Raw genomic sequence first — 12,382 nt, 5'->3', positions numbered from 1 at the left:
AGTGTTTCTTGAATTCACTTTTTGTGACTCCTGTATAAAACACTATGTTGCCTGAAAGGTAGGTAGTAGCAGTGTAGGAGTTGCGACTCTTGTTCCTGAAAGTTATAGTGACTTTAAAGTCATTGCCAAGGACTGCCTTTTGTGCTTGGAAGTCCATTTCAACATCCGTCTGTGGCTGGTATGTGGTATCTTGGATACTTTGCTTTTTAACACCATACATCACAGCAGTCTCGAGAGCCAGTCTCTCCTCATCTGAGCCTAGGAATGAATGAAAACCAGATTTAGAAAAGAAATGGAAGTGCAGCATTGGCCCACCTACCGATCACAATGGTGTGTCTTCCATGGTTTGTAGTAGCTGAAAGGAATGGATGAGGACAGTGAACCCTCCTGGGGTAACACTAGCAGTGGGAGAACTTCACAGCTACCAAGGGAGTTGGTATTAAAGCCATATCAGACAAACTGATGTAGCTGAATTCCTATTAATACATCTGCACTGGTTTACTCTGTGTGAGCCTCTGGCCTGAATAAGAAATGTCTAAACATGTGTACAGAATGCCTTGAACTGTTTTGAATGCTTTGAGTTGCTCCATGACTAGCCTTTATTTTCACTACAACTTACTTAGTCCAAAGCATTTCTGAGTAGCAAAGTTTGTGCTCTGTTTGTGCCTTAAGATCAAGGCATCTGCAGTGTTTCTGGGATGGAGTTACAAATAAAGAATTCCAGAGGGCACTTAGGCAGCTGTTCATGAAGCTCCTTTGGTGACAGAGGTTTCCAAGTCATCATCCAAGATCTGACTGAGATAAGTCTACATCCATATGGTTGCAGCCCATTTCAGGTTACCTTCTCGGAACTTGTACTCCGCAGTAATGTCCATCATTCCATCACCTCCAACTTCCTTGGTCACAATCAGCTGGCCAATATGGGTTGTGTCAATTTTTTCTACCACTTGGGTTCCATTTTTCTCCATTTTTGTGTAAAAAATGTCACTATTCACCTATGAAATTAAGTGAAAGAAGATTGAGATATATGGAAGTAGAGAGAGGAAGAGAAGTCAGCCTATCTCCCCCAGAATAATGACATGTTGACTTGAAGTCCCACTAATTACTCATGTTGAAATTTCATGTTTAAAATTAGTCATATGCTGAGATGAATTTTACTATTCACAGCTCCAGAATGACAGAGAGTGTAAACTTTACAAGGCTACGGAGAGGTCATTCAGATTTGGAGACCACTGCTACACATTTCTTGTAACAAAAAGCTTTAGAAATAGAGAGGGGAATGCTTAACAGATAAAATATCTTTATTCTTTTCTGTCCTAAGCTATTTACAATTCAATTAGAGAGAAACTTGTCCTGCAGTGTTGCGATTCTGGGCATGCCTCCTCTGGTGATACGAGAAGTTAAAACTCCAGACCAGGCCCTCTATCTCCTTACTGAGATATTTCCCTCTCCGATCTGTCAGTCAAATCACCCATGTGAGATCTCCATGGCCCACAGCAGCCAAAAGGAATGTGGTGAGCAAAGAGGATGAGCAGCTAGAGCTAGTGACTCATTCAGCATAGCTGAATCTTGGAAGGAAAAATGACCACAGACTGAAGTTTCAATGAAGTCAGAGCAGCTTTTTCTTCTTGTTATATTGGGGAAGAGATTAGAGAAATCTCTGTCATTCATCAGACCCATATCACACCTACTGGCCTGCATGTCAAAATATAATGATGAGATTGTTCTGTGACATGAAGCATACATGAAGTAACTTCTCAATCCATAAATTGCAGTGGAGCCCTATCTTTTGTCTCACTATGGTCTCACTGATATCATTCGTTGCAGTAAAAATTCTCTCGTCTGTACCTCAGCATAGACGAAAGGAGAATCAAATTGGAAGCAAACGTGACCATGTTTAATGGCTTGAACTGAGGCTGGACCACACCTGTACATACCTATGGGGAGAAGAGAGACAAAGTGAGAGCCTAAATTCATTAAAAACATGTCAAAATATTATATTTTCTCAAAGAAAAAGAATTCTTGGGGCTTGAAGAACTCTTTTAATAGTTTACAGAAACTCTTGACCAAGAAGCAAAAAGCTTAATTTTTTTACCATCTCCATAGTTAACACAGACTCAAGTCTGGAACAACCTGGTGGTTTGGTACCTTTAATGGCACTGTAACATCCACTGTAAGTCTCAAGTGCTCAAAATATAGTTACAGCTGGTTTTGGTTAAAACAGATAATTTTGGGAGGACTCAGGTACACCACAGGCTGAGAAAGATCTCACTATAAATTTGAGAATTTATATTTTAAGGGCTGGAAAACTAAGGACTGGGAAGAAACAACAGTGACTTTTCACTTTTTTCTCTCCTGCCGACTGTCTGCTCATGAATTTTAGTTAGGGCTTCATAACATAAAGGAGAATTAATTTGATCAGGCTCCTGTATAGGTACTCTAAAATGTTAGAAGCCCTCTTTGGCAACAGGATTACATCCCTTCTGTACCAAACAGGGCCTTTCTCATGCAGGATTTTGTGCCCAGGCAGCAGTGTTATAATAAGGACAGATTTATTTTAGAGTTCAAAACAAAGCAGGAGAAGGCCCTGAGGCGAGTATGGTTATTTGGCTCAAGAAATTGTCACTGGCCATATGGTGCCAGGTGCCACTGGCTCAGCTATTATCAGCTCATTGTTTGAAACAGAGATCCCAAACATTAGAAAGTGAGCTAAGGAGGACTTCAATCAATATTACCATCACTGGTTTCTTGAGGTGTCCCATCAACAACCTGCCAGCCTCCGAAACCAACAGGAAGGTCAGGTCTGGTCATCCAAGCTTCATTCCAGCAATGATAATTCCTTAGACAAGAGATGGGACCAGTATATTAAATTCTTGGAAAGAAGCACACAGACCAAAACAAATCCTGTGTATTTATGTCCTGGCATTGCTTAAATAACACCATTTTCCAATTCAGGAGTAAAAAAGTTGACTCTTTTAAGAGAACAGATTTTTAGGTGTTTAAGTGTGGTACCTATCTGTTAAAACCTGAAAGACAAAATCCTTCATTGTAGTTTCCTGACTGCAAGTTGAAGAAGCTTTTCTGATTCTTCTAATGTGTTCTGAGTGTAGATATCTCAGAAAATATGCCACTGTTTGGAGATTGCTGGGGTATATGAAAAGCTACACAAACTAGAATCCCTTTCCAGCCAGACACCTCCACTTCAATCTGCCTGCTAAAGCAAACTTTCAATCTTCAAGCCAATGAAACATGGTCTGCTTTTTAATTATCCAGACTGAAGCTTTGGTGTCTCTTATTAAGAGATTCGGGATCAACTCCACAATGTACAGTGTGTACTTTTGTTTTAATGGCTCAAAACAAGCATGCTCAGCTGGCTTCCATGTTCGTTGAGAAAAAGACTTTCTACAACTATCCTCACTGTGGATTCCTTATAAGTTTTTCCCCATGTGTCATGCCAGTACATGATGTCAGATCTCCTAAAACATACATCTTTTCATAAAACCCACCCACAACCACTGTGGGCCAACCCAAGTCTTTAGGGCCCAGGACAGTGACCCAAAAGGTAAAATTCTGGGAGTAGTTCATCTAGGTGCTCAGGGTTAAAATGCTCTCACCTGGCTGGATGCTCAAGAAAATTTAAAAACCGGTACAGCACCATCACAGTCTGCCCTGGGTGTTCCAAAGATGAGCAGAAAAGACAGACAGATGTTGTAACTTCCTACAATGCTACCGACGCTCAAGGGAGAGAGCACAAGCAAGAAGAAAAAATAATCTGGAAAGAGGGTCTCGCAGTAAAGCCTGCAAAATGTTTGAATTTCATTACTGCAAAAAAATAAAAGAAGGAAAGAGTAGAGAAAGGGGCAATTTTGCTTGCAAATTGTACATATCCTACAGCAGATCTGAATAAAATTACATCTGTGTAGCTGCTGATATAGCCTCTAGTACACGCAATGATATTAGCAACCAAAATGGGGATTGTTAAACTCTGACCATTTCATTAATAATAGGTGAAAACCAGCTATGGAGCAGAGTCAGAAGGATCTGAAGCTTGTCTAACAAGACATTTCAAAGTGGAAATGAAATCTTGGATCAGGGTAAAACTTGTCAGTTAGGAGAGTTAATGAAGCAGCACTACAGAAAAAGGAATTATTCAAGGAAAATGACGCACGCTCAGAGAATTTTTGATGCTGCTGAGAGTATTCAGTGCTGAATCATGCACACAGAACTTTGCTGAGGGCTACCTGAGAATGGGGACAAACTTCGTGGAAGGTGGTTATTTGAAAACTGCTTTGCCAACATATGAGAAAGACAATCCCTGCCCTGAAGCCTTCACTGGTTCGCTTTGAATCAAAGTCAGATGTGTCACTGGCTTTGCATTCTGTGAAAGAAGAACCTGAAGAGCATGCAAAAGGAAAAGATGATAAAAACAAGGCTGGGAGGGGGGTAACAGTGTGTGAAATGGCAGATCTACTTCAGTTCTGCAATTAGGTAACGCAGTTTTTCTAGATTTTTTTCTGTATTTGTCTTAGGGACAGGACCTTTCTCTCTGGTTTCTGGACACACAAGGATGGCAGTTGCATTAGGACTGCTGCCATGCAAATAACAAATACACGTGAGGATATGGAATCTGAATGGACAGAAAGACACTGCTTGTAAAGCAGTGAGCATTAAGGAAAGGAGGGTGAGGGAAACATTTGCCTTTCCAAATGTAGCAGAAACTTCTCTATAGAACTGAGCACAGCTGAGGAGCTGATTGCATGACCATAATATGTCCAACTGATTCTGTAATTCTTTTATTGTACAGCAAGCCTGAGACATTAAAGAAAGCAAGAATGGCAACAGAGATCAATGTAGTGACCATTAAATATTTACAGAGATAATTACAGATAGACTAAACAAAGCAATGGGGACATTAATAAAAGATGGCCAGGTGGGTTTTATGCCTGGAAGACAATTCAGGAAGGGTAGTTCATATTGCTTAGGGGACAGGCATATGCTAGAAGCAGCTGCTGTCCTTTTATGAGCTAACAAGTTCAGGCATTGAGGTCGAGAGGAGCACTGATAATATTGCTGAGAAATTAGAGCAAAGTGACCTGGAAGTAAATTGAAGAGCAGAGGTCTCAGAAGGGCTTTCTCCACAGGACTGGATGTGGAACTCCCACGGGGCTGGGTGATACCAAGTAAGTTTCTGCTGAGATACTGACGATTATTTGCTTGGACCTCACAGTAGGAGTGAGTCTTGATTCCCATCCAAGAGAAATATTCTTTAAGTGTCTTTATATCATCATTAAGAAAGGCAAGGAGAACAGACAGTACTGATGGCCCCAAATCCAGCCAGATTTATAAAAATAACTTTTTGCAAAGCCTGTGTAATTTTGTATATGTGTTTTGTTGGTGGTGTTGTTGTTTCCTATCCTGAGGGAGAAGATGATCTTTAATAAAAATAAATAAATGTCAGATAACATTCAGAGGGAGCCCACACTCAGAGATTGATTGGACTAAAAATCCTGGCTCCAAGTATCCCTGAAGTCTGAGAGTATTTAAGACCTGAAGACAGATCAGCTCCAGCAGTACAAGGCTAGAGTACAATAGAAATGATATATTAATAAAGAAAAAGAGCTTTGCTTACAGTTTTCAAGAGATTATAAATAAAAGTGAGAAATGCATTTTAAAAAATCATTATAAATACCTCAAGCTTGTCCTCTTAAAAAAAGAAATAAAAGAGACATTAAAAATAAAATCAGGGTTAAGACACAAGTCATTAGAAGTCAGCATGTGGGCTACCATGGAGTGTTACAGAGTAATGAAAAGAAAGGACACAGAGGAGAAATGAAAAGAGGTGTATATATTAAGTCATGCCCAAAGGGTTATGTGCACCATGTACTAATAAGTGCAGAGGGAGGATAAAAGGATGAACAAGGCAGTTAGAGAAGTTATCAAGCCAAAAAAAAGCAAATGCAGGATGGAAGGATGAAATGCTAGTATAAAATTGCATATGGATTTCAGTGGGGCTAGGATGATTTTGGATAATCTGACCCTGTCCCAAAAGAATAAGGGAGAAAAATACATTAAATTAGGAAGTCTTTGGAAACAGCTGGCAAAAAGAGAGGTAGGGAAGTAAAAGGAAGTTTCAAAAGTTGGTGAGATGAATTTCAAAGATCGGGTTAGGAGAAGGAGAGAAGGGGTGAGACAGTGAAAATTCTAAAGCGCAGCAATGATCCATTACTGGGTGTGTATGGACATAGCACTGACTAGCCCAGTCACTGGGTCTTGTTTCATATCTTTTACAGGTAGAGTAGGTTATAGAAGACTTCTCCTTTACAGCTCTATGAGCCATAAAAGGACCAGCCCCATGAGACATGTTGAGGTCCTTCTGTCTCACAAACCACATGCAAAACTGCCCAAGGGTACTAGTAGGAGGGAACAAGGCAAATAGCAGGACCACAGCTCTGGATTTCAGGAGAGTAGGCTTTGACGTGTTTAAGGTCCTGCTTGGAAGAATCCCATGGGAGGCAGTTCTGGGTAGGAGATGGATGCAGAAGAGCTGGTTGTTTTTCAAGAACCACCTCCTCCAAAGTTAAGAATGGTCCATCCTTGTGTGCAGAAAAATAACCAAAAGTGGCACAAGGTGGTCCCAATTAAACATAAAAAAATGGTGCTTAAAAAAGAGGGGGGAGCAGGGACAGGTGACCAAGAAGAATACAGAGTAACTGTCTGAGCATGCAGGGACAGGTACAGGAAAGCCAGAACAGAGCAAACAAAGTATGTCAAGGCATGTGAAGAGCAGCAAGTAATGCAAGCACATCAGTGTCAAAAGGACGACTTCAGAATGTGGCTCTGTTGTTGAACAGAACAGGCAACCTGGTGACAAAGGATTAGGAGAAGGCATTCAATACCTTCTTCACCTTGGTTTTTACTGCTAAGATTTGCCCTCAGGAATCACAGCCCATGGGACCAGTGTGGAGGTTTGGAATAATGAAAACTAGACAAGTAACAAGACAGAAAACAGTTAAACAAACTGAACACACACAAGTCCAATGGATCTGATGGAAAATCTGATGTAATCTCACCAAAAATGCTGAGGGAGCTTTCCAAAGTTACTGTAAGACCACTCATATCTATCTTCAAAAGATCATGGTAATTGGAGAAGTTCCTGCAGACTGGAAGAAATCAAATATTGCTCTATTCTTCAAGAGAGAGAAGGAGTATCCAGGGAGAGACAGACTTGTCAGCTTCACTTTGATCTCTACGAAGGTTATAGAGCAAGTTCTTCTGGAAAACATTTCCAAACATATTAAGGACTAGGTGATTGGCGATAGTCAGCATGGATTTACAAGCAGCCAGCTGTGCCTGACAAATCTGAGAGCCTTCTCTGATGAAATAAGTGACGGAAAGGACAAAGCAGAGACCAGTGCATGGAGGTTGGCCCTTTTCACCTTAGCGTCATCTCCCAGAACATCCTCATAGACAAACCACTGAAGTATAGACTAGACAAGTGGACAGCAAGATATATTGAAAAGTGGCTGAATCGCTGGGATCAGAGGGCTGTGATCAGTAGTGATCACCCCAGCTGAAGCTTAGTCATTAGTTGGGTCCCCCAGGGGTCGATACTGGGTCTGACGCCATTTAAGAGCTTCATTAATGACCGGGGTTATGAGACCCGCTGTACCCTCTGCAAGTTTGCTGATATAGAAACCTGGAAGGAATGGCTGATTCAACACAGACTGTACATGAGGAGAAACTAAGGCAGCTGGGACTGTTCAGTCTGAAGATGGGAAGGCTCAGTAGGATCTTATCCTTGTGTGTAAATGCCTGATTAGGGAGTTGAAGGAAAGAAGAAAGAGCCAGACTCTTCTCAGTAGCCCAAGCACAGGACAAGAAGCAATGGGCACATACTGAAACATGGAAAAATCAGTCTGAGGATGAGGAAACACTTTTTTTTACTGTGGAAATGGCTGAGCACAGGCACAAATTTCCCAGAGAGGTCGTGGGGTGTCCATCCTCGGAGATACTCAAAGCCCAGCTGGACACAGACCTGAGCAACCTGCTCGAGCTAACTGTGCTTTGAGCAGGAGGGTTGGAGGACTTTCAGGGGTCCCTTCTAGTCTCAACTACTCTGTCATGCTGTGGCACAAGTGTCACATGTAAATGAATCTGCTTTCCTTAGATTTTCTCTTGATTATAGAATTCACATAAAAGATGTCACAGCAACAGGTTCAGTCATTTCCTCTACCACATAGTGGGTTTATTACAGTTTTTAATACAAAGAATTCCACAGATTAAGTTATTAATGAAACAGGCTGATGAGCTGCTCTGCTAATGAGTTGAAGATATCACTGACACAAGTCAGGTATATTAACATTGAATAGGACAAGTATCTCCTGAATATAGGAATGTAGAGGTCACATTCACTGCTTTACTCTGACGAGGAGAGGCTTGAGGGCCAATATCCCACACAGCATATAATCAATACATGCTATACTTCTCCTGTCAGACAGAAGACAGTAAGAGTTTGAAGTGCCAGTTAGAGAACTGCTTTCTCAAAAAGAATGTGTAAACTCCTTCTCTCGGCCCTAGGGAGTTTTCATTTTATAAATCCGGTGATAGCATTTCAGTATCTTGTATGATACCTTGACTTGTTTCTTTTTCAGCTGAACTGGGTTTATTTTGGAAAGCACCTCTTTGCAACAGTGGCTGTGTGCACACAAAGTAATACCAGTCTACAAATGTGGAAACTGGGCACAAGCAGATCAAGAAGGGTGTTTTTCCATAGATATTGAGGTACCTCTTGGAGCCTGGCTCCAGAAGAATAGAAGTGCCCATTCTACCCCCTCCCATTTTTAGAAACAGCTTGTCTGTAAGGAGCACAAGCCCATTCCAGCTCTCAGAATGCTTAAATGTGCAATGTATGGTAACATTAATAGCAGGATCCCCCAGGGTTTGCCTGTTTACACAACAAGGGCTTCATATTAGTCAGCCTACCAACAATCCATTCATTCTGTTTCACATCAGCCAGCAGTGTTCTTCAATGCACAGAGAAATAAATACAACATAGGTATTGCCATCATGTTTTTTACTACTTTTATCATTGACACATTAAAGGCATTTTCCAGGAGGACTCACCAGACAGAATCTTTTGTAAGTCTGGTGTCCACTTTTCCTTCGTCATCCAGAAAGAAGTCCAGCCGTAAATTGGCATTGTTGTCATGGGCAGAAGAATAGTTGGTAACGAGTCTTGCAGGTATCCCCAAGCATCTCAGAACTGTGGCAAAGACAGAGGTATGCTGAGAAGGGCAAATACGAAGACTGCATTCATGGATGACAGGATGAGAGGACAGAAATATTAGTAACTAGAATAAAACGGGAAAACTCAGTCAAATCAACCCAAATAATTTCTCCTATCTGTTTTTATATTGCACATGCCAAATATTTTATTTGGTCCCAAAATGATGAACATTAAAAACATGTAATGGTACAATGGTTATAACCAAAGCATCTGATTACCAATAGTTTTAAAGCAGCCTTTCATAGGGACCACACTGCAGAATTTCAGGTCAAATCTGGGTGCAGTGGGTCAGCTGCATGACCAAATGTGATACAAAGAAAAAGAAGTTTGATCTTGCAAGAAATACACAACATATTAGGTCTCTTAGTATCAGTAACTCAGGAGAATTATGAGACTATGCTAAAAAGAAAAGTAATAAAAAAGTATCTCCTTTTGATTGATTTGGAGTTTTCCTGTTTGATGTCTGCTGTCAGAAGGGATCTGGAGAACACAAAGAATAAAGCAGAAAATTATTGATAACAATGGGGAAAAGCTGCATTATTTGCAACTGAAATGACAAGGTTTGACAATCTGAATAAAATGTACTACATAATTCATATTCCCCACTAAGTAATAACATTTTGGAGTCGATAGTCCCTCCCAATAAAAGACCTTAAAAGGAGGATCAAAAAAAAGCCCCTAGCCCTAACTCTCACACCATCACAATAAAGCACTCATGACCCTTCTTACCGTTTAACAAGCGGTAAATTTAAGAAATGTGGAAAAACCATGGAAATGCTACAGCTATGTCTGTGGTCTGCAAGAGTGCATCAATAGGCTTCTGTGTTTGTTGTGTACCCTGGCTGATAAATAGGCATGGAGCACGTCCCCAGGTTAGGGGAGTGGGTCTGTGGGGTGACACATCATCTCAGCTACTCCAGATGACATTTTTTGTCTCAGCCAAAAAAAGTTCCTGGCTTTCAATTTAGGAGCCAACATGGTATGGGAGAAAACAGAGGCTGAGGGGGTTTTGGTGGTTGATAGGGTTTGTTTTGTTTCTTTTGGGGTTTTTTTTTGGTTTGTTTCTTTTGGGGGGGCGGGGGGTGGTTTTTTTGTTGGTTTGTGGTGGTGGTGGTTTTTGGGGTGGATTTTTTGTGGGGCTGTTTGTGGGGTTTTTAAGGAAAAAGGTTTATATTGAAAATCCTACTTAAAAATAATTCCAATGCTGCAGAGTTGAACAGCCCTGCTGCTACTGCTGCGTTTTGTATATTCATTACTGTCACTACTGTGACTCCCAATGAAGTGTAACACTGCACATTCATTCCAAGTTCCTGGATGACAAATTACCTGGATGCATCCAATACCATATGTACCTATTGATTAAACTTAATTCAAGTGCCCTCCCAGGCTTCCAGCACATGAGCCATCAGGGCTCATTGGAAATAATTTGTCTGACAATTTCAAGATTAATGACCATTTTTTGGAATGTTTTTGCATTTTTATCAGATGAGTATCTGGAGTGCACAATATAGTAACCTTGGAAAGCTGGACTGGTCACAATGATAAAATATTGACAGCTGAGAGAGACTCAAAAACACCTCAAAACAACCCTGATAGTTGCACGTGATTGATTGGACCTTCGCTGTCCTCTGTGCAGTGGTCAGCAGCTGGATGTGTCAGTGGCTATCATCAGGTCAGCCACTGGACAATATTTTCATTTCATAATGCTCAACAAACTTTATACTTTGGCAATCTTAGCAGCAGTGCAAAGTGCCAGGTCTCTGACTTGAGTAACTTAGTCAGCAAACCAAGTCTAGTTTTGCCCCAGATAAATATGCCTCTTCCTTCAACACAGCAGGCTCCGGGCCTCTGCTGCATCGCCCCAGTTTTACAGAGGCCTGCAGGCAAAGTATTGAGTAGTGGTGATTCAGGGCAAATGTGGGGGGAAGGTGGGAGAACTGGTGTGTGTGTCTGTCTGTGATCTAGAGAAATCCGGATAAGGCAACGGGCAGAGAAGACAAAGCAGCCCATGGAATCCACTGCGAGGAATTGCATCCATAAGAAACATTTGTATGAACTTTTTTGAACCTATTGTGTTGTGCAGAGGCTGAGGAGCATCAAGTAGAGACCATGCAGCCTCAGGCAGTGAAGGAGGTAGATGTCACCCAGGTTCTTTGGATATGGGTGATTGCTCATTATCCCACTGCACCAGGAATAAAATGAAACATTTCATGTGTTGAAGGACAAAGCATTTGCCAGCACCATCCCAAATCAAAAAAGAAACCTCTCCAGATATATGAAAGAAACTGGATTTGCACAAAACATTTGACAATGTCCCATACAACATCCTTGCCTCTAAATTGGAGAGACATGGATTTGATGGATGGACCAACTGGTGGATAAAGAATTGGTTGGATGATTGCACTCAAAGACTTGCTGTCTAATGGTCAATGACCAGTGACGAGTGGCACTCCTCAGGTGTTGATGCTGTTCAGTATCTTTGTCAGTGACATGGACAGCGGATCAAGGGCACCCTCAGCAGGTTCACTGACGACACCAAGCTGTGTGCTGCAGTCGACAGGATGGAGGGAAGGGACGGCATCCAGAGGGACTGGACAGGCTGGAGAGGTGGGACTGTGCAAACCTCATGAGGTTCAACAAAGCCAAGTGCGAGGTCCTACACACGGGTCAAGGCAAAGCACAAATACAGCCTGGGGAAGAAGTGATTGAGAGCAGCCCTGGGGAGAAAGACTTCAGGGTGCTGATTGACAAGAGGCTCAACATAAGCAGGCAATGTGTGCTGTCAGCCCAGAAAGCCAGTTGTATCCTGGGCTGCATCAAAAGCAGCGTGGCCAGCAGGCCAAGGGAGGGGGTTCTGCCCCTCTGCCCTTCTCTGCTGAGACCCCACCTGCAGTGCTGCATCCAGCTCTGGGGTCGCCAGCACAGAAAGGACCTATTGGAGAAATTCCAGAGGAGGCCACAGAGTATGTTCCTGTATATTAGCTGATGATGTTGCTAGAAAGTGCTAGACAGTCAAAATATGGGACCAACCCAATGCTGCTTTCCCCACTGGTTTTTATGACCTGCAACACTCTGTTTGCTGCAACACTGGAACTC

The 12,382-nt window shown here is 41.8% G+C and overlaps 1 protein-coding gene and 1 long non-coding RNA gene across 5 annotated transcripts in view; one reads left to right on the top strand and one right to left on the bottom strand.

The window, feature by feature from the left end:
• Window positions 1-700, top strand: part of LOC108449791 — a 16,271-nt gene extending 15,571 nt beyond the window's left edge. Inside the window, exon 3 of the long non-coding RNA XR_001866088.1 lies at window positions 689-700. This is a non-coding gene — a long non-coding RNA (uncharacterized LOC108449791). The remainder of the gene's footprint in view (window positions 1-688) is intronic.
• F13A1 (coagulation factor XIII A chain) overlaps window positions 1-12,382 on the bottom strand; it is a 191,889-nt gene that overhangs the window by 13,804 nt on the left and 165,703 nt on the right. For all 4 annotated transcript variants that reach the window (XM_017746922.1, XM_017746923.1, XM_017746921.1 and 1 more), the window contains 5 exons: window positions 9,124-9,262; window positions 2,736-2,839; window positions 1,849-1,937; window positions 842-995; window positions 2-258 (listed from right to left, as the gene is read on the bottom strand). In XM_017746922.1, coding sequence (XP_017602411.1) covers window positions 2-258; window positions 842-995; window positions 1,849-1,937; window positions 2,736-2,839; window positions 9,124-9,262 — 743 coding nt within the window. The remainder of the gene's footprint in view (window position 1; window positions 259-841; window positions 996-1,848; window positions 1,938-2,735; window positions 2,840-9,123; window positions 9,263-12,382) is intronic.

Source organism: Corvus brachyrhynchos, unplaced genomic scaffold (assembly GCF_000691975.1).
Source record: "Corvus brachyrhynchos isolate BGI_N302 unplaced genomic scaffold, ASM69197v1 scaffold100, whole genome shotgun sequence".
NCBI classification, from domain to species: domain Eukaryota; kingdom Metazoa; phylum Chordata; class Aves; order Passeriformes; family Corvidae; genus Corvus; species Corvus brachyrhynchos.
This window is presented reverse-complemented; position numbering and strand designations above follow the sequence as displayed.